Genomic DNA, 26,883 nt, shown 5'->3' on the forward strand with positions numbered 1-26,883 from the left:
AACGGGATGCATGCTTTTCCTCTGTGCATTTCAATAGTCCTTCCATTCATCAGGAGTGAGTTGAAATAATTTGACAGGTGTAAGCAAATTCTCTGAACACATCAACATTCACATTGACTTCACCTCTTCTGTGTTTTTAGATCACCACAGATTGCATAACAGAGGAGACAAGGACAAACCATTTTGTCCTGTGGAGAGAGAAAACCCCATCTTTTAAACTGAAATAATGTGAGATTATGAACGATGCCTGAGACATAGATATATGATTTAAGTTGCCCCTAAACCTTTAGGTGGATCCCATTTGTAGCCAACTACCCACATCACACACACACACACACACTGGATGACTATGCAAATAGATACATCCCAGCCTATTTAATTTCCTCTTGAAGTTCTAATCAAATTATTATTATATGGGTGAAATTATGAGTATACAAACATTTACACGTTTGCTTTGGAAGGATGAATAAATCAATGAATGACTGAAGCCAATGCACAAATAAATATATAACAAATATAATAGAATACAATACAATAGCATACAATAGAATGGAATACAATGTATTTTTCCCCAGAAAACAACGGTAAGCTACTTTGTCATACAAACATCACATTGGCCTATGTATCAAACAACATTAATGAAATTAGCTACTTTCTATGTATTTGCCTCATTATAAACTGTCCAATCAGATGACACCAACTCTGCCAACGTTCATTGGCTACATGTTTTAGCGTCATCTTCCGCAATTGCGTCTATTCACCAACACATCTACGCGTCTTCTCTATTTATTTCTATTGCACGGACAATTTTTACGCACCGGTCAAGACTTGAGCTACTAAGATAGCGTAATGACGCAAACGGACCTCAGGAAATATCCAGCTCAAACTAAAACCTGCCTATAGTTTCATTCAAGATGGTTTTAGAAACTATTTCAAGGATCATAAAAATCCAGCTTCCAGCCTACCTCAAGAAGCTCCCCCTTCCCGAAACGATTGGAGGATTTGCGAGGTTAACAGGTAAATGGTTACAATGTTGCATTGGTGAGAACAGGAAAGAGAGAAAACCTTGTCCCCATGCATGCATGCCTACAAGATTAGCCACATTAGTTCGCCAGTTTTAATGTGTTTTTTTCAAATTTATTATAGATTGTCGGGGTTTTCTGTGTGGCTGTTAAAGTGCTAATCCACTTCATATTGAATAAAGTTCCTTACTTGGCTCAAGTCAAGTTGATTGAACATTGAAGGGTAGTTTAACAGTGCACTACTTTGAGATACGTTTGCTTGTACAGTTACAATGTATCAGACTCAGAGAGTGGAAACATTGTATCAAGTGTACTGCACCGTAGGTGTAGGCAAACAAGTGTTTTGTTTGTATGTAGCACATTTCCTCTCTTGGCTATGGAAGGGAACTAAACCATGTTATTCCAAGCATATGAAACATGAGGCTACAACAAAATAGATGTACAAATTAAAATCCAAGTTGAGGCTATTTTATACTTTGATATACAGGCTACAGTGATGCGTGTTTTACACACTCCTGTGTGCATAAACAACAATCTCCAAGCTTCAGTTGATGTAGCTCATTGCTTGACATGAACAAAGTATATGTTATTAGCAGTGATGATTCTTGCTCTCATGGCAGGCAGGCATATTGAGACCAGTCATTCAATGAAGCAAAAGTGTGTAGCTTCTGAAAATCACCTAAAAACAGAGGAAACCAACTATAGGCCTATTGGTGGTCTAAATGTTTATAAGACGATAATAACACTTGAGAAGCTGCTTAAAGTAAAACGTTACCAACTAGTCACATGTAGGCTATAAGACTCACTGGACAATACTTTATAAAAGTTCCTTTTGAAACTGCTGCTAATATAATTTGATGTCATTAAACAGTACGTCTACAAACCTTTACTTTGCCTTAGCTGCAAAACACTAAATACGCTCTCATAGTATTCCCATAGAGCAGTGTAAATCTAGGACTGCGTGCTTACTCAATGGAGAACAGATTCCTCTCACCCTACACCTGAACGAGGCTCACACACTTGCTTTTCTGAGTAGTTGTGAGAGGAAAAAGGTCTGATGACAGTAGCTGTCAGTGCACAACATTGAAAAGTTAGGCCTTGAATTTAAGTACTATGACAAACCCACTGTAAATATTGGTTTTAAATGAGCTATGCGACCTCTTAGTTGTTTCAAGTTTTGACAACTTGAAGAAACGCTTACGTTTGACCTTTGGGGTGAACGCTGAATGCGCCCCTATAGAAAGTGTCAGATTTGGGACCTAAAAATAGCCCTAAACTAGTGGCTGGGGTTCTCAGTTGGGCCTTCATACCAGATATCCTTGAGTGTGGAGATGACATGCCCTTTGCTAAGGAAAGGAGCAGACCTGGGTTCAAGTAATATTTTCAAATGCTTTGAGTGTTTTCCCCTATTCTGTCTGGATTGCCAGATGGGAGGGGTATGCAGTTTTGGGACTATTCTATTTGTCCATTAAGCCAGGCAAGCTCAATCAAGCACAGACAATATTTGAAATTAATTCAAATAGGATTTGAACCCAGGTCTGGAAAGCAGTAGTGGTAAATTGTGGTTTCTCCCATTGCCCTGAGGTGCTCCATACTGAGGATCATTGACGTTGTAAACACTGATTTAATAAGTCTTCGCTAGCAAATCTATAGGATATGCATGAACATGAAGCGACTGGAATAATTGGCATGGCAATGGAAGCTCAATTATAGTTAATTTCATTGCTGTGTAGCTTTGAAGTTATAACTTGCCTGCAGTCAGTAGCATAAGTACTGAGGTTTTTTCCAGCCCTATATTATATTTGTTATTTTAATGTTTTCACTCTCAGGAAAAGATGGGAGTCAAGTGAAATGTCCCTGCAGGAATCTAAAGACACTATGACTGCATTTAGACTGTCAAAAGACCAATTAGTGGAAAAATATATAAGGGACCAATTCTGGTATTCTTTTCACTAATTGTTGACCAATCAGATCAGCTCAGCCAAATTCAGTCTAGCAGCTTCAAGGATGAGCGCCTCATTCAATTATTTTATTATTTTGTTCGGATATGGTGTTTTTACATTTGCCTTTTGAATTCGAGATAAATCGTATAATGAGATTAACATTCTCCCATTAGGCACCCTTCTTTTTAATCAAAAGCCATTTAATTTGATTGCCGTGAGATTCAAATACACATCCCTCAAAGGTGCCATAGGCGGCATAGCATCGGACACTGATACAGAACACCCCAGGCAGAATGTTATGGGAACCGCAGGGGTGGAACAATTTGAGGAGATCCAACATCTCGGGGGGGGGGGGGGGGGTGTGTGCGTGTGTGTGTGTGTGTGTGTGTGTGTGTGTGTGTGTGTGTGTGTGTGTGTGTGTGTGTGTGTGTGTGTGTGTGTGTGTGTGTGTGTGTGTGTGTGTGTGTGTGTGTGTGTTTTTCTTCTCAGTCTCTGAATGGCTCCGGTTGCTGCCTCTCCTGGGAATCTTGGCCCTGCTGGGCTACCTCACCATCAGGCCCTTCCTGCCCAAGAAGAAGAAGCAGAAGGACAGCCTGATCAACCTGAAGATCCAGAAGGAGAACCCCAAAGTGGTCAACGAGATCGATATTGAGGACTTGAAGAGAACAAACGTCTGCTACTGCCGCTGTTGGCGCTCCAAAACGGTAAATTGGACTAGAAGTAGAGTTGAATGGTTATTGCTAACACTACACAATCTTAGTAATTTCAGGACCCATATTGCCTAGTTAAATAAAGGTTAAATAAATATTCACAAAGTCTCTCAGTAAGAGTGCTGAGGATCAATGTTGCATGATAGATCATAATGAATAAGACTATATGGACAGGGGGAACCTAATCCTAGATCGCATTTCTACTCTGAGACGCTTTTTGAATACAGGCCCTGATCAGCCTTTATGCATTGGGGCCAAGGGAATTGGATGGGAGGGTTGGCTTGAGATTGGTTTTAGATCATGTTAGACGCAAAGATTTAAAGTTATAGCTAGTGGTCTTCTAACCTCAGCAATTTATGCGGATGTCAGCAGTTTCTTTTTACATTCTCACTGTCTTTTGAAGCCAAGGGGAAGCACATGACTAAATAAATGGTCAACTATGCAGGTGGGGCTCTAGTTAGCCTATCTATAAGCAGTGCCTCGTACTGTGTGTATCAGCTAATATTAAGTTGTTTCCTGTTGCAGTTTCCTGTTTGTGACAAATCACACATAAAGCACAACGAGTTGACTGGAGACAACGTGGGGCCTCTCATACTCAAGAAGAAGATATTATAATCCATCTTTAACACTGTATGGGAGACGTCCATCTTTATTCCCTTCTTCTGTCTTTAGTTTCTTAAAAAAAAATGGATGTATTTTTGGTCTGTATTTTAGGGCATGGCCTTTTGCACTCTGCCAATTTGTCTTTTATTTCGGTAAAAAAAAATGATATGGCGCATACTTTGCTTTTGGTAGTGATATGCTGCAAAAATGTTGGTGGCGCCTTAACTCCTCAAAGATTTTACCATCAACACTTTTGTGAATCGTATTTATTTGAACTTGCCAATAATGGGCAATAACTGAGAAGGTTTGAAAGGTTTTATGCTATCACCACTCCCTCTTATTGTCTCCTGACAAGTTTTTGTACAGTGGCCATTTTCCAGTCTGGCTATCTCTCACTCTCTCGTTAGAAACAACAGTTAACCTTGGTCTCCTTGGTAGCGCCACGCAGTTCCAAACTATTGGGACCACATTGAGGGGATTTTGAACTTCAATCACTACTGCAATTGGGGTAGCAACCTGCTATTTAGGGTAGTAGTATACTTTGTTAGGTTGAAAGAAAAACTTTACTTAGCCTTTTCAGTCTCCGAACTACTGTAAGCTTGAAGTCTTTCACTTGCATACAAAAACACTTACAGGATTTTTCCCTGCCATTTCTCTTTGTTCATAACCTTATAAAACATGCCTTAATTCTGTGTTCATGCTATATTGTGTGTTCTCATATTCAAAACTGAAGATCTTAAGACATTTTAGAACATCTTAAGTTCACTAAACTCCTCCCCTCAAGAAACAATGAACCCTTGTTTTTCTACACCAAAATATTTAAGTAATTATTTTTTCTGCCTTTACAGTATCAAACATGTCAGTTGTCCAATTTACTTTGCATTCAGACAATGTCATGCAAATATTTCTTAATTCATTCAACAACATAAGATTTGAAGAAGGGATCTGCTCCTTTGGTTACTGATCCTTATGTTAATGACCAATTACAGTACATAGATCTGTATTTTCACGTTTTACTGGAATTTAGGCAAACTGTGCCGGCCTGTGTACTTTTGTAAAATAAAAAAAAGTTACTTTGTTTCCGAAAATTAGTTTTGTCAAATGGCCAGAAGAAAGAAACAGATAGGCCTTGACGTTTTGGGAACTGATTAGACAAGTGATTTACAATCATTTGACAGGTAATATTTTCCATGAGTTTGTCTGAACAAAAAGGTTGACAACTATTGGATGGTGTTTTCATACTCCAACATATAACCTGTCCAGCACCAGTTACTATTTGCATCTGCTTTCCATTCCAAAACATTGACGCTAGGACCCGACCTGTGCTTTCTGACGGTGATAGGAAAATCTGACCCTTTATAATAAAATATCACCACATTAAAGATAAGAACTTTGCTCATCTCTAACACACAACAAAAACATGACAACTACAATACATGTGGGGCGGCAGGTAGCCTAGTGGTTAGGGCGTTGGACTAGTAACCGAAAGGTTGCAAGATCAAATCCCTCAGCTGACAAGGTTAAAAAAATCTGTCGTTCTGCCCCTGAACAAGGGGAACCCACTGTTACTAGGCCATCATTGAAAATAATAATTTGTTCTTAACTGACTTGCCTAATGTAGCAACTACTTCTACTCTGAGTGTTAAAAACATTAAGGACAATCTAGAGGCGAAAGAAACGCACACTTATTTAGGCGAGGTGCTGGCTAGTGAAGTAGAACACTTAGAAAATAAAGGAGAGCCGCACACTCTAGGAGTTCAGATGCAAAAATAATTATGTCCAACGTTTTGACAGACAAGCTGTCTTCATCAGGGTATAAGACAGCTTGTCTGTCGAAACATTGGACATAAATATTTTTGCATCTGAGCTCCTAGAGTGTGCGGCTCTCCTTTACTTAAAAAAAAAAAAAACATTAAGGACACCTGCTCTTTCCATGACAGACTGACCAGGTGAAAGCTATGATCCCTTATTGATGTCGCTTGTTAAATCCACTTCAATCAGTGTACTGTAGATAAAGGGGAGGAGACAGGTTAAATAAGTATTTTTAAGCCTTGAGATGTGGATTGTGTATACGGTGTATACGGTATTTCCACATTTTGTTAAGTTACAGCCTTATTCTAAAATTGATTAAATCATCCCCCCCCCCCCTAATCTACACAAAATACCCCCCAATGACAAAGCAAAAACAGGTTTTAAGATTCTCACATTTATTAAAAATAAAACTGAAATATCACATTTACATAAGTATTCAGACTTTGTTGAAGCATCTTTGGTAGCGATTACAGCCTCGAGTCTTCTTGGGTATGACGCTACAAGCTTGGAACACCTGTATTCGGGGAGTTTCTCCCATGCTTCTCTGCAGATCCTCTCAAGTCTTGTCAGGTTGGATGGAGAGCATTACTGCACAGCTATTTTCAGGACTCTCCCGAGATGTTCGATCGGGTTCAAGTCCGGGCTCTGGCTGGCCCACTCAAGGACATTGAGACTTGTCCCGAAGCCACTCCTGCATTGTCTTGGCTGTGTGCTTAGGGTCGTTGTCCTGTTGGAAGTTGAACCTTCGCCCCCAGTCTGAGGTCCTGAGCACTCTGGAGCAGGTTTTCATCAAGGATCTCTGTACTTTGCTCTGTTCATCTTTCCCTCGATCCTCACTAGTCTCCCAGTCCCTGCCGCTGAAAACCACGCACAGAATGATGCTGCCACCACCATGCTTCACCGTAGGGATGGTGCCAGGTTTCCGCCAGACGTGACGCTTGGCATTCAGGCCAAAGAGTTCAGTTATGGATTCATCAGACCAGATAATCTTGTTTCTCATGGTCAGAGTTCTTTAGGTGTCTTTTGGCAAACTCCAAGATGGCTGTCATGTGCCTTTTACTGTTGTGTGGCTTCTGTCTGGCCACTCTACCATAAAGGCCTGATTGGTGGAGTGCTGCAGAGATAGTTGTCCTTCTGGAAGGTTATCCCATCTCGACAGAGGAACTTTGGAGCTCTGTCAGAGTGACCATCGGGTTCTTGGTCACCACCCTGACCAAGGCCCTTCTCCCCCGATTGCTCAGTTTGGCCAGGCGGCAAGCTCTAGGAGTCTTGGTGAATCCAAACGTCTTTCATTTCAATGTTGCAGACATTTTTTGTTCCCTTCACCAAATCTGTGCCTTGACACAATTGTGTCTTGTAGCTCTACAGACAATTCCTTTGACCTCATGGTCTGGTTTTTGCTCTGACATGCACTGTCAGCTGTGGGACCTTCCATATAGACAGGTGTGTGCCTTTCCAAATCATGCCCAATCAATTGAATTTACCACAGGTGGACTCCAATCAAGTTGTAGAAACATCTCAAGGATGATCAATGGAAACAGGATGCACCTTAGCTCAATTTCGAGTATCATAGCAAAGGGTCTGTTAGCAGTTGATGTTACTCAATAACACAGACCCCAAAGCAAATCAGGGGGAGAAAATAGGTTTATTCAAAGAGGACAAATCATAGATGTTATGCTGAGAGGTAGATGTTCATTCTCCCCTGTCCTTGGTGATTCTCTCCACAGAACAAAGCGACAGGAAGTAATTTATAACCCAACCCTAATCTGTGGTTGACCAATTAGAATTCCTAGCAATAAAACTGGGCCAATGGCCAAATAACAAGAATCCCGTTTGACTCAATGTATAGACAAATTCTTCCCATGTCTCTGACCCATTACAGAAAAAAACACTTTCCATTGATCGTTAATTCCCTCTTGACATTTAGTCCTCTGCGTTGTGTATTTATCTTCAAAATATTCTTACAGGTCTGAATACTTATGTAAATAAGGTATGTTTATTTTTAATACATTTGCAAAAATGTCTTAACCTGTTTCACTGTCATTATGGGGTTTTGTGTAGATTGAGGATTTTATTTAAATCAACTGTTATAAGGCTGTAAAATAACAATGTGGAAAAGTCAAGGGGTCTGAATACACTGTATGTGACATTCAGAGGGTGAATTGCCTTTGAAAATTGTATGGCACCGGTTTGTGTCAAGAACTGCAACGCTGATGGGTTTTTCACGCTCAACAGTTTCCTCGTGTGTATCAAGAATGTCCTTTGAGTGCTGGATATTCCAGCCAACTTGACACGACTGTAGGAAGCATTGGAGTCAACATGGGCCAGCACCCCTGTAGAACACTTCGACACCTTGTAGAGTCCATGTCCAGACAAATTGAGGCTGTTCTGAGGGCAAAAGGAAGGGATGCATCTCAATACTAGGAAGGTGTCCTTCATGTTCTCTTACACAGTGTCAAAAGACTACCACCATCGTTAAAGGGCCAGTGCAGACATTTCTATCTCAATATCAAATCTTTCTGGTATGAATATATCATTTCGGGTATAATATTCCGGTTGAGCTAGACCTACGGTTTATATGCTCTCCGGAGCAAATTATAATGGAATTAGTTTGTTTGCGTAACAGATAAAATTAGCATTGATCTTTTTTAAGTTCAAGTTTCAAAAGCTATACAGGACTTTTACATGGTATGATATACTACCAGTTACTACTGAAAAACCTAAGGGACCCTTTCAAGAGTCCATACAAACGTAACAAAAAAATAATCTAAATCAACTGCATAATTAACTCATTATGGAATCCAAATTATAAATACTGAATAATAAGAATAATAAAAAGTAATGAATAGAACAAAAAAAAAAAAGACTTTTGGCAGTCTTTTCTTAAACATTACTTTTACAGTATATTGCTCAGAATGTGATGCTATTATCTGAGCTACACTGATTTTGCATTAAAGACCAGTCTTAAATACATTTTAGCTAGGGGCCCATATTATTCATGTTTTTTTGTGACGGTCACATTTAGTGCACACATGATTTGAATATTGCTTAAATGGAAACGTACAATAAATAAAACTGTCTTGCCTTTGTCCTGCGTCAAGCTAGCAACAACCGTCCATCGCTAAATATAATATTTTCTCTTTATCAAACCGCACTACTAGTACAACACACTTCATTCACACAGAATACAACATCAACAGCTGGTAAATTGATGCATAAGGCCTAAGGACAAAAAATAAAATGTTGTGAGGGCGTACATACAGTGTACGGCTGTGTGATAATGAACACACAACATATGCCTGATGGTTAATGTCAAACACATTCAATTCCAGTGGCTCCGCTCTTAGAACCACTTTTAATGATAGGGTATAATTTTAGTAGTAGCATTACTGAATTTTCAGTCATTGTATCATAACGTTACAGTCTAGTGCAGAATGCTTGGATATCGTGGCTTGTTGGTTGAGTGGCAGCTGTAGCTCGAGGCCTGGAAACTACCCTCAGGGGAGATATAAATAAACATGGCAGGATGTCAAACACCAAGGACAGATACACAGATGAAGTGGCAAAGGCCCTCTGAAAACCCCACTGTCCGAAAGGCAATATCCTGGGTGTCACCAGAGTCTGAAATAGGAACCATGTTCTCTATACAGTACTTTAAAAGGGAATAGGGTGCAATTTTTACACTAGAATAGGATGCTATTTTAGATGCATCCTTGAAGTGCCCCCATTTTCCCTATGATCCATCCATATTCCTCCTTGGTGAAGTGTTCTTCCTGGTTCCCACCACTGACGTTGGTTTGGTATCAGAGGGTACTCTCGTAGGTGATTGGGGACTCAGTCATAGTTCCGCTTTGCTCCCGCTCTGCATATCCAAGGAAAAAGGGTAGAAAATAATTTTAAAAAAGGCTTTGTGTGTGTGTGTAACTGAAGTGCCTTTGTGAGTATAAACAAAATATGACTATAGGCCAAATGGTCAACATGGAAAATGTCTCAGTGAGTGTAGTCTGAGACACAGCGATGGGCAGGTAACACGTTTTACCAGGACACAAAGTGCAGTCATAAAAAAAAATCTCCCTGCAAACCTGAAGAGCAAAAAAAAAAGCCACCATTGTGTGGTGACAGGGCTGAGACGAAGCATGATGCAGGAAACAAAGACTACCTGAAGCCACAATGCAAATCATTCTCCAACCCATGGCTTCTCTTTATTAGCCTAAGATTCTGACTGATACGCTCTGTTTCACCACTGTCAACAAAGCTGAAACAAAAGCCTATCAGTTTGGATTCCAGGCTTTTTCAAATAAAGATAATCTCTGTCATAAAGGGACACTGCTTTTCATAAACACGCTTCCTTCCCTATGCTGTGTGGACAAAGCTATGACAAGCTGTTTTTAAAAAAAGCACAATGGTGTATAATAGGAGTGGAGGGTAAAACCATAATGTGCTGTATAAGGTCACCGTTTACGTCATGTGGGGGATAATAGCTGTCACTCAAGCAAGGTTAGTAGTAGTTGTGGGTTTTTGTGTGAGTTTCGATTTTAAAACACAGATGGTGAGGCAGTCCTTCCTATTGCTGTGTGTGTACACTTCTGTCTGTGCATTTATGCAGACGATGTGTTTGCACATTCTGTGTGTGCGTCCTCACCCCAAGCAGGGTTCTTTGGTTTCTGCAGCAGGCGAGGTCCTGTGAGTCCGATGACCAGGGCCCCTATGGGGGCGGTGAGCAGGATGGAGAGCACGGCCACTGTCAGCACGTCCATGCCGTACTTCTCCAGCTCCGTATCCTCCTTGGTGCGGGCCATGTCCAGCGCTGTGGAGCCGATGGCCGCCTGGGGAGAAAAGAGGGGAGGAGATCAACACATTGGCCACGTTACCCTCAACATTGTGAGAGTTAAAGCACCTACAATTTACTGGAAAACTCAGTCATAAACTTAACGCCGACATTGGGAATGATATGACAGATGTTCCCTAACCCCTTCCCACACAGAGCAGCACCAGAGAATGCAAAAACATTTTTTACTCACAATACTAATATTGTTACAGACCAAAAACGTGTTGCACGTGCACAATCACAAGTTAGTTGCAATATTCAAATGCTATGGTTATTTTGCTTGTTGAAGCCTTTTTTTGTATCAGGAAAATTTCAGCCTTAGATTCTGTTCTTGGTTTGTTTTTTAGTTTTTTTAAATAAATAGATGAAAGGTAGGAGAGTGCTGAAAGAGCAGTAAGCTGGAGTCGAGCCCATGATGGCAGCGGTACATCGTACGTGTGCTCCAGAGGTAGCGCCTTCGACCACTCCAGGCCACCTTACTTCCTGTTTAACGTTAAGTACCTGTACGGTGGCTTTGGGTAGCCAGGCCAGAGCGATGAAGAGCTTCTCTTTGAAGTTGAAGCCGGCACACAGCACACAGACGAAGGTGAAGAGAACACGCACCAGCAGACCAATGGCCAGAGAGCCTATGCCCAGGCCTGGTGGGACAGAGAAGGGAATAGGGGGTAGAATGATAAACACTTTATTCAAGTTAAAGTAGGAAAACACACCCGATAGAAGATCTCCAAAGAGCGGGGTATAAATGTATATGTGGTGTGTGTGTTCTTACTGACTGTGTGTTTATGCGTGTGTTTGTGTTCTCACCGACAGTGTTTTTGTCCAGCTCTGAGATTTGGATCTCAGCCCCGATCAGGCCGAAGAGCAGTGGCTGGAACACTTCCCAGGCAATACCCACTATGTCCTCCACAGGGACCTGCACACAAACACAGAGTCAGTCAGACACACACGTTACGGTTTCTCAAATTACTGACATTTCCAAACACAATTTGTGAAAGTAGAGCAAATGGAGGGGTTTGAGAAGCGCTATCAAGACAAGTGATAACAAAAACATGAAAACAAAACACTTACCAGACACAAACCAGACTACAGAGAGAGTTCAGCAAACACCAAGACTTCGCAACTTTGTTTCTCTACTAGAGAATCTGCCTCCCATAGAGACAATATCAGATGTGACTGTATATTTGGGATTGGGCCTCTGTATACTGACTGGAAGGGTCCCACTGTGTCTTAAGACAACAGTTTGTGCTGCACTGGAACGTTCAAGCTGTCCAGCTGCTATCCGATGCTTTAGTTTAGTCCACTGTGTTAGAGGTAAGGGCTAGAGGGGCATTTGGGTGTTGGGTAAGAGAGTAAGTGCCTAGCTAGAAGATGCAGGGTACGGAGGGTTGAGTGAGGGGTCGGCACAGGATGGGGTCGTTGACTGACCTTTGACCTTCTCCAGCCCAGGCCAGCCAGGAAGGCAAGGACCAGGGTGCAGAGGCCCCCCGAGCCAGGGAAGCCAGCCACATTGCTGCCGAACACGGCAAACACCGACAGGCCCAGCAGCAGGAATGAGCGCTTCATCACTACATTGTCCTACAGGAGAGAGAGCGAGAGAAGGAAGAAAGGACGCATTAATAAAGTTTCCCAAACAAGGACTATGGTCCCTGGAGTAACATTACTAAGAAAGGGAAACGCTACTGAGAAAACTGAGCTCCGTTATAGGTCAACTCTACAGGCCAGTTTCCTAGACCTGGACAACACCTACTCCTAGACTAAAAGCTAAGTGCTTTCGATGGAGATTCCTACCTGGTCCTTGCTGGGAAAGTAGCGCAGCAGAAATCCCAGCAGTACCCCAGCTACCATTCCCCCTCCCACCTCCAGTATACCTCTCAGCAGGTTGTACCACATGGAGCCTGCAGAGGGAGACACAGCACAACAAAACATATGAAGTTAATATCAAAACAGATGGTATCGTCCCAAATGGCACCCTGTTACTTATAGAGTGCACTACTTTTGACCAGAGTCCTATGTGGACCCTGGTCAAAAACAGTTCACTCTATAGGGAATGGGATGCCATTAGGGACGCAGAATGCAGCAGGAAGTCAATAATAAAAAGCATGCAATACAGAGGAAGACACTAACAGCTCATACTAAATGGTCCTGTGTAGCTCAGTTGGTAGAGCATGGCGCTTGCAACAACAGGGTTCGTAGGTTTGATTCCCGAAGTGTGAGGGCATCATCTATTGGATCCAGGACGGATTGCAGGAAGATCTCTAGTAACGTTGCAACAAAAACAGATAATAAAGTTCTTTTTTTTTTCTAGTGGTCTCCTCTCATCATTGGCTCAGAGCAGAGGCACAGATCAACATGCTCCCGACTAATTGGATCCCTACCGGTGGCGAAGGCCATGCCCATGCAGGTGGTGAAGCCGGTGATGGCCAGGATGTCGTCGAAGCTGCCGGCGGCCATGAGGAGGGTAGGGATGCCCTGCTCCAAGCCGTAGCCATCCTTCTGCAGCAGCAGCATGGACGGAACCACCACGGCCGGGGACACGGCTCCCAGCACAAATCTACAAGAGAGCCAAAGTGAGGGTTAATCATCATAACATCATATTCATCAGGTTTGGGTTGCCAGAATGGGTGAGTTTGGGTTGCCAGGCTGAAGAACGACCTCCGAAGTAACAACCAGTAATATGAATAATGATCATATGACCATTTAGCAGATAGCCAGTACAAACCTACAGGAGAGGAGACACACTATGAGAGTTCATCATATAATATGGCCCTGTAGAAGATGCTTTCAAAGGTAGGGTTACGGTAAAAGCACTTTGTGACAATTGCTGATGTAAAAAGGGCTTTAAATAAAAATAACACATTTGATTGATTGATTGATTTGAAGACATCACAAACCTAGAAGAGACAGGGGAGGGGAGAATACAATGAGTAAAGACAGTGTTTAATGATGCAGCTTTACTAATAGGGATTAGTTTGAGATATACACTATGTGGACATCCCTTCAAATTAGTGGATTTGGCAATTTCAGCTACACCCAATGCTGACAGGTGTATCAAATCAAGCACACAGCCATGCAATATTCCACAGACAAACATTGGCAGTAGAATTGCCCTACTGAAGTGTGGCAGATCATCATATTTCTGCCCTGCTAGAGCTGCCCCGGGCAACAGTAAGTGCTGTTGGCAACGTCTAGGAGCAACAACAACTCAGCCGTGAAGTGGTAGGCCACACCAGCTCACAGAATGGAACCGCCGAGTGCTGAAGCACGTAGTGTGTAAAATCATTTGTCCTCGGTTGCAACACTCACTACCGAGTTCCAAACTTCATTAGCACAAGAACTGTTCGTCGAGAGCTTCATGAAATGAATTTCCTTGGCCGAACAGCTGCACACAAGCCTAAGATCCCCATGCGCAATCCCAAGCATCGGCTGGTGTGGTGTAAAGCTCATCAGTGCCCAACCTCACTAATGCTTGTGGCTGAATGGAAGCAAGTCCCCGCAGCAATGTTCCAACATCAAGTTGAAAGCCTTCCCAGAAGAGTGCAGGCTGTTATAGCAGTAAAGGGGGGACCAACTCCATTTTAATGCCCGTGATTTTGAAATGAGACGAGCAGGTTTCCACATACTTTTGGTCATGAAGTGTATTTAGAGGGATGGATGAATAGAATGATGGACAGATCAGAGTGAGAGACAATAAAAGTGGAGAGGACAAGAGAGAGCGCAAGAGGAGAGAGGACGAGAGAAATAGAGAAGACAGATATAGCAAGAGAGGGAGAGCGCGAAAAAGAGAGGAGAGAGAAAGAGAGCAAGGGGCTAAGCATCAGGATTAAATGAAAATGTATAAAAGCGGGGTCTCCAATCCTGTTCATCGAGGGCTAACCATCCTGTAGGTTTTTGCTCCAACCCCAGAAGCTGCAGAATACTGAATGGGATTTAGAAGTAGAAGGCTCAGAGAGGACAACAGAGAGACTGCGAAGAGAGATCGAGTGAGAAAGAGAGAGACAACGAGAGAGAAAGAGAGTTTACCCTAGGATGAACCCCCAGATCCAGGGCAGGCCCATGAGGAAGTGGGAGACGATGGCGACGGTGCAGGCCTCGATGATGCAGGGTCCCATTCCCACGCGCGCACACACCATACTCAGCTTCTTCAGAGCCTGGGAACACACATGTACACACACAAATTAAAGGAAAAATCCACATTGCATTAGTCCACTGTGGATACAGTCGCAAAATGTTTTGCACGTCAAGTTTTGAAGAAATAGGATTTTCAAGAAGCAAAGTGTCACTTGCTTCATCATCATGATGATGAGTTTTGCACCATGATGACGTGGCAAGTGACACTTTGCTTCCTGAAAACTTGACTGCTGAAATGAAAAACATTTTGGGACTGTATCAACAGTGGACTAATGAAAAATATATACACATATACAGTTTGAGGGGATTTTTTCTTTAACACAGGAACAAAAATAATAAAGGCAAGTACTAAACACTAAAAGCGTCGGCCTATGGAGAGAGATGAGTGTTTCATTGACATACCGAGCCGTCCAATCCCAGGCCTGCTCGGGTCAGGATGACAGCGAGGGCAATGTTTCTCAGGGAGGCGGACCATCGGAAGTCGATGTACACGGCGTCCGTTACAACGGGGATATTACGCAGCAGGAAGCCTGTCAATAGCATACCTGTAGAGAACGACAGAAAACAATGATACTTTATCATACTATTATATTAAAGTTAATACTTTTATATACAACCATGGTGTTATTCTTTGGACTTTCTCTCACAGCAAAAAGGGGCAAAAAACAATGTCTTCTTGTTGTTCTGAAGACAACCTTGTTTTTATAAGAGTTAAACAGAGAACTTGAGGCTAAGATATTATTCCCATCTTCACATTGGTTCAAATGCCAAGAAATACACCTTTTATGATAGCCTGGGAACTGAATATTAAAAAAAGGTTGAAGATCAATTGGTTTAAGATATCAAAGGCTTCTAGGCATAGGAGTCTTTTGAGTGTAAAGGAAAAACGTTTCCAAGTAGGAAAAATGCAAACATTGGAGTCTAATCTACTGTATGAAATTGAATTGCCTTTGAAGGTCAGAAAGATCAATCTGGTCCTGTGTGGTTCAGTTGGTAAGAGAGTGGCATTAGCCAACGCCATGGTTGTGGATTTGAGGCAACGTAGGCCAAAAAATGTCTGTTCAGTTCAAACAATGAAACGGGGACTTTGAACTGGGAAACAGAGTTCCTCTGGGTTTACAAAAAGAAAAAACAGGGGTTGGACAGACATTAACTATCAAAGATGTACATCCAACAATCAGGACTTTACTATGGGAGTGGCCTCTGTCGGATAGACACTACACTAACGATCAAAGATGGAAAATTAAAAGACCCACCAAACACTTATTTATGATCTACAATCTCCTTTCAGGACTGTTGAAAGTGAGGAGTAGATTGTGAATCTGAACGTCTGACTTCTATCTTCTTGTGGGCTGAACGAGTAGCCGCTGTCTTATTATAGGGGTCTATGCAAACTACAGGACTTGTCATGTGGTTACCGGCATCAAAAGAGACTTTGGTCAAAGCTGCGCCGTGTCTCAACCGAGTCTCTATTGTATGTTAAGAAATGCAAATACATTTGAATTCACTCCTTATCAGTCTAAGTCAACAAGGTTGTTCATTTGGTTAGAAATGGAATAAGGTGGGATATAAACTCACGTCACTGTCTAGGTATGGTAGTAACACATGTATGACGTACTACACACGAAGTAGCAGTGTTGGCAAAGCCAGACAGCATAATAAGAGACCGTTCGACCATGTTACATGCAGGTGAAACAGTCCCATTTGACATGTATAGTAAAGAGTAGTAGTGAGGGGACAAGCAAGTGCATGCATGCTAAATATAGTGAGTGGGTGTGTTAAATCTGAATGTGTGCTTATTATAGTAAGTAGTTTGTGTGTGTGTGTGTGTGTGTGTGTGTGTGTGTGTGTGTGTGTGTGTGTGTGTGTGTGTGTGTGTATATGTGTTCTATCTACTATAACAGCAGATATCTATTACCAGCAGCCAGGCCACCATTCCCATATCAAAGACAAAGAAAAAGATGGCGTCTGACTGTTACTAAGGAACATGTATGGCACGCAACACCCTGAAGATGCCATTTTGTCTCACTCGCAACAAGTGAAATGAGGAAGAGGTTACAGAAAATAACCTGTTGTATGCTGCACGTACACATGCGGTCACGGACAAGACAGAGCCCATCACCTACAACACACAAACACATATATATACACACACACACTCTCTCTCTCTCTCCATTCGCATTACCTACCCAGTAACGGGGGAAAGGGAGGCAGTTTGGGCAGCTGTATGAGGCCCACCAGTTTGCCCCCGGTGACGGAACAGATGAAGAGCACGGTGATGCCGAACAGGTTCCCCCCCGGCAGGCACTCCTTCTCTGTGATGGACCACACCACGCCAAACAGCACTAATGCAATGAGGACTGGGAAGGAGGAGAGGTCAGAAGTCAGTACGTGGCCAGTTAGCAGTTTGTTTGTTTTTGCCTGTCACCTGCCAAATAAAATAAAATGTGCTGTACTTGATTTGGATTGCAAGGTAAAATGGATTCAAAGGTCTACTACTAAGCCTAAATGTTAAATTGTATATTTCAGTACATCAGGGACAGTGGGTAGTGCTTTAGTCCATCTGTAAACCTACTCCATTTGTGCTATATAAATGCCTCAGGGTACAACTGTGGCACTGTTCAACAGCGTGCACTGGATAAAAATCAGCAATCCTAGAGGACCTTTGTTCCCTTTATTGACACACACACACTGGTTCTACAAACTCAATCCTAACATATTACCCTCTCGCTCGCTCTCCATTTTCCACTCGCCCAAGCACAAAACACTACAAGATGCCAACCCCTGATCCCATAGCAATGTCACCAAGGTAACATTTCTACGGTAACATTAGTCCCCCTGGTGCCCGGAATTAAATAAAAACACAGACCACAATGGCATTATCAGCACATTGGAGCGTTATGAAGGTTCATTAGGCATATATTGTATCTCTATTCTGGTGTCCATAGAAGTAGAATTCAATTTCTATGGGCACCAGCATAGAGACACAATATTAGAGTGGCCTATTTCTATGCTGGTGCCCACCCTTGGTGATGAGGGAGGAGAGGAGGCCTTGGGGCGGGCAGGGGCACCCCCGGCGGAGCCTGCCACAGCAGATGACCGGGGGGTCGGTGTTGGTGCCCGCATCCACCACCGGGTTACGGGGGATAAAGTAGGTCTCCTCTGTGACTTGGGGGGTGGAGCTCCGGCTCACCACCACCTGAATCTGGGGGGGGGCAGAGATGTAGAGGAAAAGGCTCTTAGTTCCAAATGAAAATGTGTCAGTAGCCATACTTTCTAATTCAACTTTCTTACAACAAAAATGCCATTTCAAAACAAGCTTCTGAAAAAGTTACACGCTATTGGATATTTGTTTATTATTTTGCCAAAGAGACACTTGACACAAAGGGACACTTCGATGTTTTTGAAAACCATCCTTACGACTCCATCGTACTCTGATCCCCGTTAAAATGTGCAATACGCAGAAATTGCTCCGCCATTTCCTGGTTGCTAAAATTTGAATAGATCGCTCAATTTCAGTTTATGTAACAAAAACAGCAATGTATAGTGTATGTGTAACCTTTATTTAACTAGGCAAGTCAGTTGAGAACAAATTCTTATTTACAATGACGGCCTACACCAGCCAAACCCGGAAGACGCTGGGCCAATTGTGCACCGCTCTATGGAACTCCTAATCAGGGCCGGTTATGATACAGCCTGGAATCAAAACAGGGACTCTTGCACTGAGATGCAGTGCCTTAGACCGCTGCGTCACTCAAAGTAGAGAATCATTGTACCATTTAAACCTCTGAAATATATCTTCAATAACCAAATATATTGTATTTTCAGCAGTTTGAAGCTGGTGTACAAAACCAAAAGATGCAAAAACAAACTTAACGGAAGCATTGAAATAGTGCAAAGAGAACAGCTCTTGCTTTCAATGAGAATGACTGATCTATAACTCACATTTCTATGTGAATTTGGAGAGCTCGCCCGAAAAAAGTTGCATATTGTAGCTTTAACTTCTTGAGTTTAAATTATAGCAATCTTTCAAGAGAGAATGACTGTGGTGTCAGGAACATGTTTTGGGTCGCCTCACCTAACAATTGAAAGCTGATAAGAATGGTACTGGAGCAAATGCCAGTGCTACTGGCTTTTTTGCCTCTGTTTCTTTGACACACCTATGTTAAGTGGTTCTTCATTGTTGACAAAGAGGTTAGTCACACTAACAAAACACTACTGTTTAAGTAATAGTTCTCATGCTTATCATAAAGAGTAGATACGGACTTTTACTACAAAGAGTGTGCCACGATGAGAACAGTTAGTGTCATGAAAAAGGCTGTTGTTCCAACTTATACCACACTCTGTGGAAAAAGAGGCTGGCAAAAATCATGGGAAAATCTGCTGGTAGGGTACATCTCAAGATATGTTTCAAATGACCTAACAAAACATCAGCAATGATTATTTTACTTTTCTTTTCCCGTAAATAATTGACCTCATAAATGCATAATGCCAAATAAGAGTGCACAGTACACTGCCAATAGGAAATGTAAACTAATGCCTTCAAAACTGATTCTAGAGCAATGTGTGTGGAATTACTATTATGCCAAAGCTTCCGGTCAGCCATGGCTCATAGATTCAGCGACTCAGTATCATTAAATTATGTAAAGGCTATCTATTAGCATTTTGGCTAAAGCAGCACTAGATATACTATACCTCTGCATGGTTCGTTACTGCCGAGGCTCCGGCACTGTGTTCTAGGTCCAGCAAGGGAGAAGGTGTAGGTGGCTTCAACTTGGGCTGGTCGTCCTCCATCATGGCATCTAGTACAGTTCACTTTCTCCTCCTCACTTCTCTAACCTCACAGCAAACGCGGTGGAGGGGTGGGGTTGGCCATCGGTGCATTGCTGCTCTGCTCCTGTTGTATCCCAAGGTTTGACTGTCCAGCACTAGCTCCCATTCAGTGAGTCGTCACCTCTTTATCAGTCAAAGGCAGTGAGAGTGAGTGTTTGCTTGGTGGAATTGGCCAGAGAGGCATTTGAGGCAAACACGGCTGTAGCGATAGGAGGTGGAAACCAGCCAAATGCAGGAGCAATCAAAAGGTGAAGATAAACAGTAACTGTAAAACAGATAATAAAGTCTGAGGTTTTCAAATTTCACCATTCTGCTATCAGTATGGAATGAGACTGGGAATAAGGGCATCAATGCATGAATGAAGAATTTCCTCTTTAACATCATATAGTATGATTTCTATGTTATTAGCTACAAAGCCACTACTCTCCTTCTTCTATGATAAAGGCATTCAATATAATGGCATTTCAATTACAGCAGTATCCATTTTATCGGAACCAAGCTAAAGTTCGATTACTTCATATAAACACGTTCCATCCACAGTTCTTACGCGAGTAAAGTCATACTGAATAAAAATAAATTGTGACAGCTGTGATGGAAACAGGAAGTTTCGGTACAATTTTATAAATGCCGACAGATCATTCAACATTCAACATGGTTGGATCTTTTTGCTTCTGTAAAATGTATTATGCGCAAAATTGCAGTGGAAACACCTTTATGGATAACTATTGATACAGTATAATAAACCATATCCGAGTAAACTTGGGAGTCATGTGATGATATGGTCTGTGGTCCTCCCACTACAACTCGGGAAACCATTGATTAAATAAATAATGAACTTCACAGGGTGGTGAAGCCTTCCCTGTGGCTCAGTTGGTAGAGCATGGTGTTTGCAACGCCAGGGTTGTGGGTTCGATTCCCACGGGGGGCCAGTAGAAAAAAAAATGTATGAAAAGAAATGTATGCATTCACTACTGTAAGTCGCTCTGGATAAGAGCGTCTGCTAAATGACTAAAATGTACAATGTAATGGTGACACTGCAAGGTGATGAGCTTGACGCTGCTTTCCAATAAATATCTAGGGTCTTATTCTGGTGACATGATGATCGGTGCTTGACTGCCGTTCGACAAAAAATACAAATATTCTCATCATGTAGACTAGCCTACCCGCACGCGGAATTTCCTTTCATAGGATAACCAGATCCAAAGTAATTATTATCCATCGGGTGATTGGTTGAGCCTTATTTGAAGCCGTGACATCACTTTGAGCCCTTACCAAAACAATGGCGGACAATCTCTCTCCCCTCGGATCTAAAACTTGGTAACAAGTGACAACCCTAAAACCAGTAGTATCGACCAACTTCAATGACAGTTATCTAATATTCCCGCACCCCAATAACATTGTCGCCGAGGAGGGCTTGATAGCTAGCTACAGGGTTTGAGTCACCACAGCCGTTTTATAAAACAGCTCAACTAGCAACGCTAGCTAGCTTGTGTCTAGACTCAGGAGCTCATGGGCACATACTAGACATGTCACATAGGAGCCAGCTGGTTAGATATGATGGGCAACAACTGGCTACTAGTTCGTTTTCACAAAAACGTTAAACTAGCTATGAGTGTATCTAGTGATCACCACATTTAGAAGGATAGCTACTGATTGAAATGTAGCATGCTGGCTCACACTGGCCAGGCAGAAGCCATCTCGCTAGTTAACAGTTAGCTAATAGTGGACGCCAAACTCAGAAACTCACGGCCTAAAATAGCCAACTGGTTAGACATGATGGCAACAATGTCTGAAAACGAACTAGTCGCCAGTTAAATATGTTCAATTCATAGTTAGTTTAGCCACTGACCACTGCATTTAGGAGGCTAACTAAATTACTAAAATGTAGATAGCTAGCTCACTGGCCAGGCAGTAGCCACTACTAGCCATCTAATTGTGGATTTCCTATAGATATGTTAAACCTAAAATCCCAATGTCGATGAGCCTTTCACATTAAACTTCCACCTTTCCTGTAGTTTATTTTTTTATTTTTTTTATTGGTCACATACACATAGTTAGCAGATGTTATTGCGAGTGTAGCGAAATGCTTGTGCTTCTAGTTCCAACAGTGAGGCAATATCTAACATATTGGTGGTGTGACATCGGGTGGTGTAGGTGTCTTGGGAGGACAGGTAGTTTGCCCCCAGTGATGCGTTGTGCAGACCGCACTACCCTCTGGAGAGCCCTGCGGTTGTGGGCGTTGCAGTTGCCGTACCAGGCGTTGATACAGCCCGACAGGATGCTCTTGATTGTGCATCTGTAAAAGTTTGTCAGGGTTTTGGGTGACAAGCCAAATTTCTTCAGCCTCTTGAGGTTGAAGAGGTGCCGTTGCGCCTTCTTCACCACACTGTGTAGGTGGACCATTTCAGTTTGTCTGTGATATGTACACCGAGGAACTTAAAACTTTCCACCTTCTCCACTGCTGTCCTGTCGATGTGGATAGGGGGGTGCTCCCTCTGCTGGTTCCTGAAGTCCATGATCATCTCCTTTGTTTTGTTGACATTGAGTTAGAGGTTGTTTTCCTGACACCACACTCCGAGTGCCCTCACCTCCTCCCTATAGGCCGTCTAGTCGTTGTTGATAATCAAGCCTACCACTGTTGTGTCGTCTGCAAACTTGATGATTAAGTTGGAGGCGTGCATGGCCATGCAGTCATGGGTGAAAAGGAGGGGGCTTGTCAGTATGAGCATGCACCCTTGTGGGGCCCCAGAGTTGAGAATCAGCAAAGAGGAGATGTTTCCTACTTTCACAACCTGGGGCGGCCTGTCAGAAAGTCCAGGACCGAATTGCACAAGGTGGTGTTGAGAGACCCAGGGATTCAAGCTTAATGATGAGCTTGGAGGGTATTATGGTGTTGAATGCTGAGCTGTAGTCAATGAAGATCATTCTTACATAGGTATTCCTCTTGTCCAGATGGGATAGGGAAGTGTGCAGGCGATTGCGTCGTCTGTGGACCTATTGGGGCGGTACGCAAATGGAAATTGAAGTGGGTCTAGGGTGACAGGTAAGGTGGAAGTGATATGATCCTTGAATAGTCTTTCAAAGCACTTCATGATGACAGAAGTGAGTGCTATGGGGCGATAGTAATTTAGTTCAGTTACCTTTGCCTTCTTGGGTACAGGGACAATGGTGGCAATATTGAAGCATGACTGAGATAGGGAGAGATTGAATATGTCTGTAAACACACCAGCCAGCTGGTCTGCGCATGCTCTGAGGACACGGCTAGGGATGCCGTCTGGGCCGGCAGCCTTGCGAGGGTTAACACGTTTAAATGTCTTGCTCATGTCGGTCACGGAGAAGGAGAGCCCACAGTCCTTGGTAGCGGGCCGCATCGGTGGCACTGTATTATTCTCAAAGCGGGCAAAGAAGGTGTGTAGTTTGTCTGGAAGCAAGACGGTGTCTGTGACGTGCCTGGTTTTCTTTTTGTAGTCCGTGATTGCCTGTAGACCCTGCCACATACGTCTCGTGTCTGAGCCGTTGAATTGGGACTCCCCTTTGTCTCTATACTGACAATTCGCTTGCCTTGTGGAGGGAATGACTACACTGTTTGTATTCGGCCATATTCCCAGTCATCTTTCCATGGTGAAATGCGGTGGGTCATGCTTTCAGTTTTGCGCGAATGCCGCTATCTATGTTGCCAACGTAGCGGTGCGCACACTGAACGATGTGGCACAGATGGTGGTCACACACTTCAAGATTCTTCACCTGTTCGTGAGGATTCTCGATACCACGCGGTTTCGTGAAAACAATTATGTGATTAAATTGAATGTAGCTATGAGCTGAGTGTGGCGGTATTTCAAATATAAAGAGCTAGATAGCTCTTTTGCTAGTTGTTCTGATATATATGAATACATGCCAGGAGATAAGATATAAATATCTATAGCTAGCCCCCAACAGCCATTCAAAGCTAGCTAGTTATATTGAACTCCACTGGCTTCCAGTTGAAGCTCGCATCCGCTACAAGACCATGGTGATTGCCTACGGAGCTGTGAAGGGAACGGCACCTCCATACCTTCAGGCTCTGATCAGGCCCTACACCCAAACAAGGGCACTGCGTTCATCCACCTCTGGCCTGCTCGCCTCCCTACCTCTGAGGAAGCACAGTTCCCGCTCAGCCCAGTCAAAACTGTTCGCTGCTCTGGCACCCCAATGGTGGAACAAGCTCCCTCACGACGTCAGGACAGCGGAGTCAATCACCACCTTCCGGAGACACCTGAAACCCCACCTCTTTAAGGAATACATAGGATAGGATAAAGTAATCCTTCTAACCCCCCCCCCCCCCTTAAAAAGTTTTAGATGCACTATTGTAAAGTGGTTGTTCCACTGGATATCATAAGGTGAATGCACCAATTTGTAAGTCGCTCTGGATAAGAGCGTCTGCTAAATGACTTAAATGTAATGTAAATGTAAACTAAAATATAACATTTCAAAGATTTGAATGAGTTACAGTTTATAGAAGAAAATCAGTAAATTTAAATGAATTCATTAGGCCCTAATCTATGGAGTTCACATGATTCACCCACTGGGGAGACAGGCCCAGGCAATCCGAATGAGTTTTTCCTCACAAAAGGGCTTTATTACAGACAGAAAAAAAACTAGGCAACAACAGGTGAAGAAGCCAGATGTGGAGGTCCTGGGCTGGCGTGGTTACACGTGGTCTGCGGTTGTGAGGCCGGTTGGATGTACTGACAAATTCTCTAAAACAAACATTAAATTATCTGGCAACAGCTCTGGTGGACATTCCTACAGTCAGCATGGCAATTGCACACCCCCTAAACTTGAGACGTCAGTGGCATTGTGTTGTGGGACAAAACTGCACAGAGGCCTTTTATTGTCCCCAGCACAAGGTGCACCTGTGTAATGATCATGCCATTTAAAAATCAGGAGAAATGCTCACTGACAGGGATGTAAACATTTTAGAGAAATAAGCTTTTTGTTTGTATGGAACACTTATGGAATCCTTTATTTCAGCTCATGAAACATGGGACAAACACTTTACATGTTGTGTTTATATTTTTGTTCGGTATAGAAAGAGATTCCATAACGTTAGTTAACGCGAGTTACCTTGCCTCACCTCACGGAGTACGGTTATATTTACACAATAATTCGATTATTGTGGATCATCAGATTAATATAATAGTTAGTTTAAAATGTTTACATGCTTTACCAAAATAATGATTTCACTAATAATCCTGTTTAACGTTACATGGACACATTTGAAAATCAGGCTACCTGATGGCATTTTTTTTTTAAGCAGAAAATCGCCAATCAAAATAAACATGCGCTCGTACATTTTAACACTAATAATTTCATATTCAACAGATTATGGCAGAAGGCCGAGTATGGCGTTTAGATGACTATCTTAAATCGACGTAACGTCAAAATCGAAGTAAGCATACACCGATTAAAACACCGGGTTTTCTAAGCAAATTTGGAGATTATTAGGACACGTTAACGCTTAATCGGCGTTCAAGCACTGTAATTGATCTACGCATGTGCCAACACCCGTAGCTCGAGCAAACCGGAAGTATACATTTTAGAAAAGGTTTTCATATACAAACTTTAGATGTCCGAACTATTGTTGGTGTATGTAACCGTCCTCAAGTCTCGACGTCAAACTGCAAAGTTACCACACAGACTCATTATTGCAAAGCAGCCATCCGTCTAGTGAAAATGATAACCAATGCCGGCAAAGAATATGACCCGCAACGTTGTTTATGCCAGTAAACTACGCTGGCCGACGTTAGTTAATCCAATTTTAAAGAGGCAAACACTAATCAATGCTAGGTTTAACGCGAGACCATATGGCACCTTTTGGAACCTAGTTACCTTAGCTGGCTGACGTTATTCTCAAGCCTGTGGCATATGGTCTCGCGCATTAGTAACAAACTAGCTAGTTGGCTTCATTATCGTATCTTTACATTCACATTATTCATATCGACGGCCTTTAAAAAGTATTTATTCCTGTAGACTCTTAAAACATAACTACTTAACACTATGGCTAACTATTATTATATCCCGGCTGTCTAAAAACGCACTGAATTACCGCGCGCAAACCTTCAGGAAAAATAGCTACCAACTGTTGTTTTATAAATCACACCACAAAGTAGTCACAATGACTTGTCACTCACCTCAAAACGCAATAACTGCCATGCCCATTTATGAACTGTGTGTGCCTGCTAACGGATTCCACAGGATTAGTGATGTCCACTCCTGCACGGAGTTGCTACAGTACGTGATGATGGGCAGGAGGGATGACAAGACCATCCACATGAGATCAGTGTGTATTATTACAGTAACACACCGATTTTAATTCAGGATTTTGACTGCTACAAGGCTAAGCAACAAAATAAAAAAAATTACATAGCAATAGTAGTTGGACCTCGGATCCGTATACTGTTCATTCAATCAAAATCCGAAATTAAACAACGAAGACGGATGTGAATTTTCACTGCATGACATTTTTTTTGTTTTCTTCTAATCTCATCCACAAATTGTTATTCAAGAACAGAAAGGCGTGGAGAGCAGCGGCTGCAACAGGATAAATACACACGGAGAGGCGTGGCTAAACGTGACCACGCCCCTGGGTAGGGTGCAGCGGTAGTATTCCCAAACTGGGGTATGCACAATTCCGTGGGGGTACGCCAAATAAAAATGTGATTCACATTTTTTAAAATAAAATAATAAAAACAAAAAAAAAATCTTCACATTTTCAAACAGTCCATTTATATTTTCCAACAGGGCTATACATTTGGGTGAGTTTTTTTTCTCTTCTGAGTAGCCTCCTTTCACTGCCAAAAATACAAATTTTATTATCTAGTGTTCAGCGAAATAACAACACAATGTCAAAAACAGGTAGCCTAGTTAAATAATTAACATCCAATCACATTAACCATTACTCTCTCACTGGAATTCCACTAACGGTCCGTATGTAGCCAAACTTAGATGTTGCTCATTCCGTTTGC

The 26,883-nt window shown here is 42.4% G+C and overlaps 2 protein-coding genes across 3 annotated transcripts; one reads left to right on the forward strand and one right to left on the reverse strand.

Annotated features, from left to right (window-relative positions):
* The first annotated feature begins 754 nt into the window (after positions 1 to 754).
* Positions 755 to 5,366, forward strand: LOC106602754 (CDGSH iron-sulfur domain-containing protein 2A-like). Its single transcript, XM_014195594.3, has 3 exons — positions 755 to 1,017; positions 3,455 to 3,669; positions 4,201 to 5,366. Exons 1-3 carry the CDS (start codon positions 915 to 917, stop codon positions 4,288 to 4,290), a joined length of 408 nt encoding a protein of 135 aa, XP_014051069.1. The 5' UTR covers positions 755 to 914; the 3' UTR covers positions 4,291 to 5,366.
* Positions 5,367 to 7,716: 2,350 nt separating this feature from the next.
* On the reverse strand, positions 7,717 to 26,438 carry LOC106602753 (sodium/hydrogen exchanger 9B2). Of its 2 annotated transcripts, none has more exons than XM_014195593.3 (13): positions 26,050 to 26,438; positions 19,742 to 20,078; positions 18,071 to 18,251; positions 17,236 to 17,406; positions 15,449 to 15,591; positions 14,939 to 15,066; positions 13,294 to 13,469; positions 12,707 to 12,813; positions 12,344 to 12,493; positions 11,723 to 11,831; positions 11,420 to 11,556; positions 10,733 to 10,916; positions 7,717 to 9,952 (listed from the first exon to the last, which is right to left on the reverse strand). In XM_014195593.3, exons 2-13 carry the CDS (start codon positions 19,841 to 19,843, stop codon positions 9,894 to 9,896), a joined length of 1,647 nt encoding a protein of 548 aa, XP_014051068.2. In that variant the 5' UTR covers positions 19,844 to 20,078; positions 26,050 to 26,438; the 3' UTR covers positions 7,717 to 9,893. The 2 variants fall into 2 exon arrangements, with proteins under 2 accessions (XP_014051068.2, XP_014051067.2); XM_014195592.3 differs by having other exon boundaries at positions 19,742 to 20,144.
* Between the last annotated feature and the right edge of the window lie 445 nt (positions 26,439 to 26,883).

This window comes from Salmo salar, chromosome 04 (assembly GCF_965601325.2).
Source record: "Salmo salar chromosome 04, fSalSal1, whole genome shotgun sequence".
Classification (NCBI taxonomy): domain Eukaryota; kingdom Metazoa; phylum Chordata; class Actinopteri; order Salmoniformes; family Salmonidae; genus Salmo; species Salmo salar.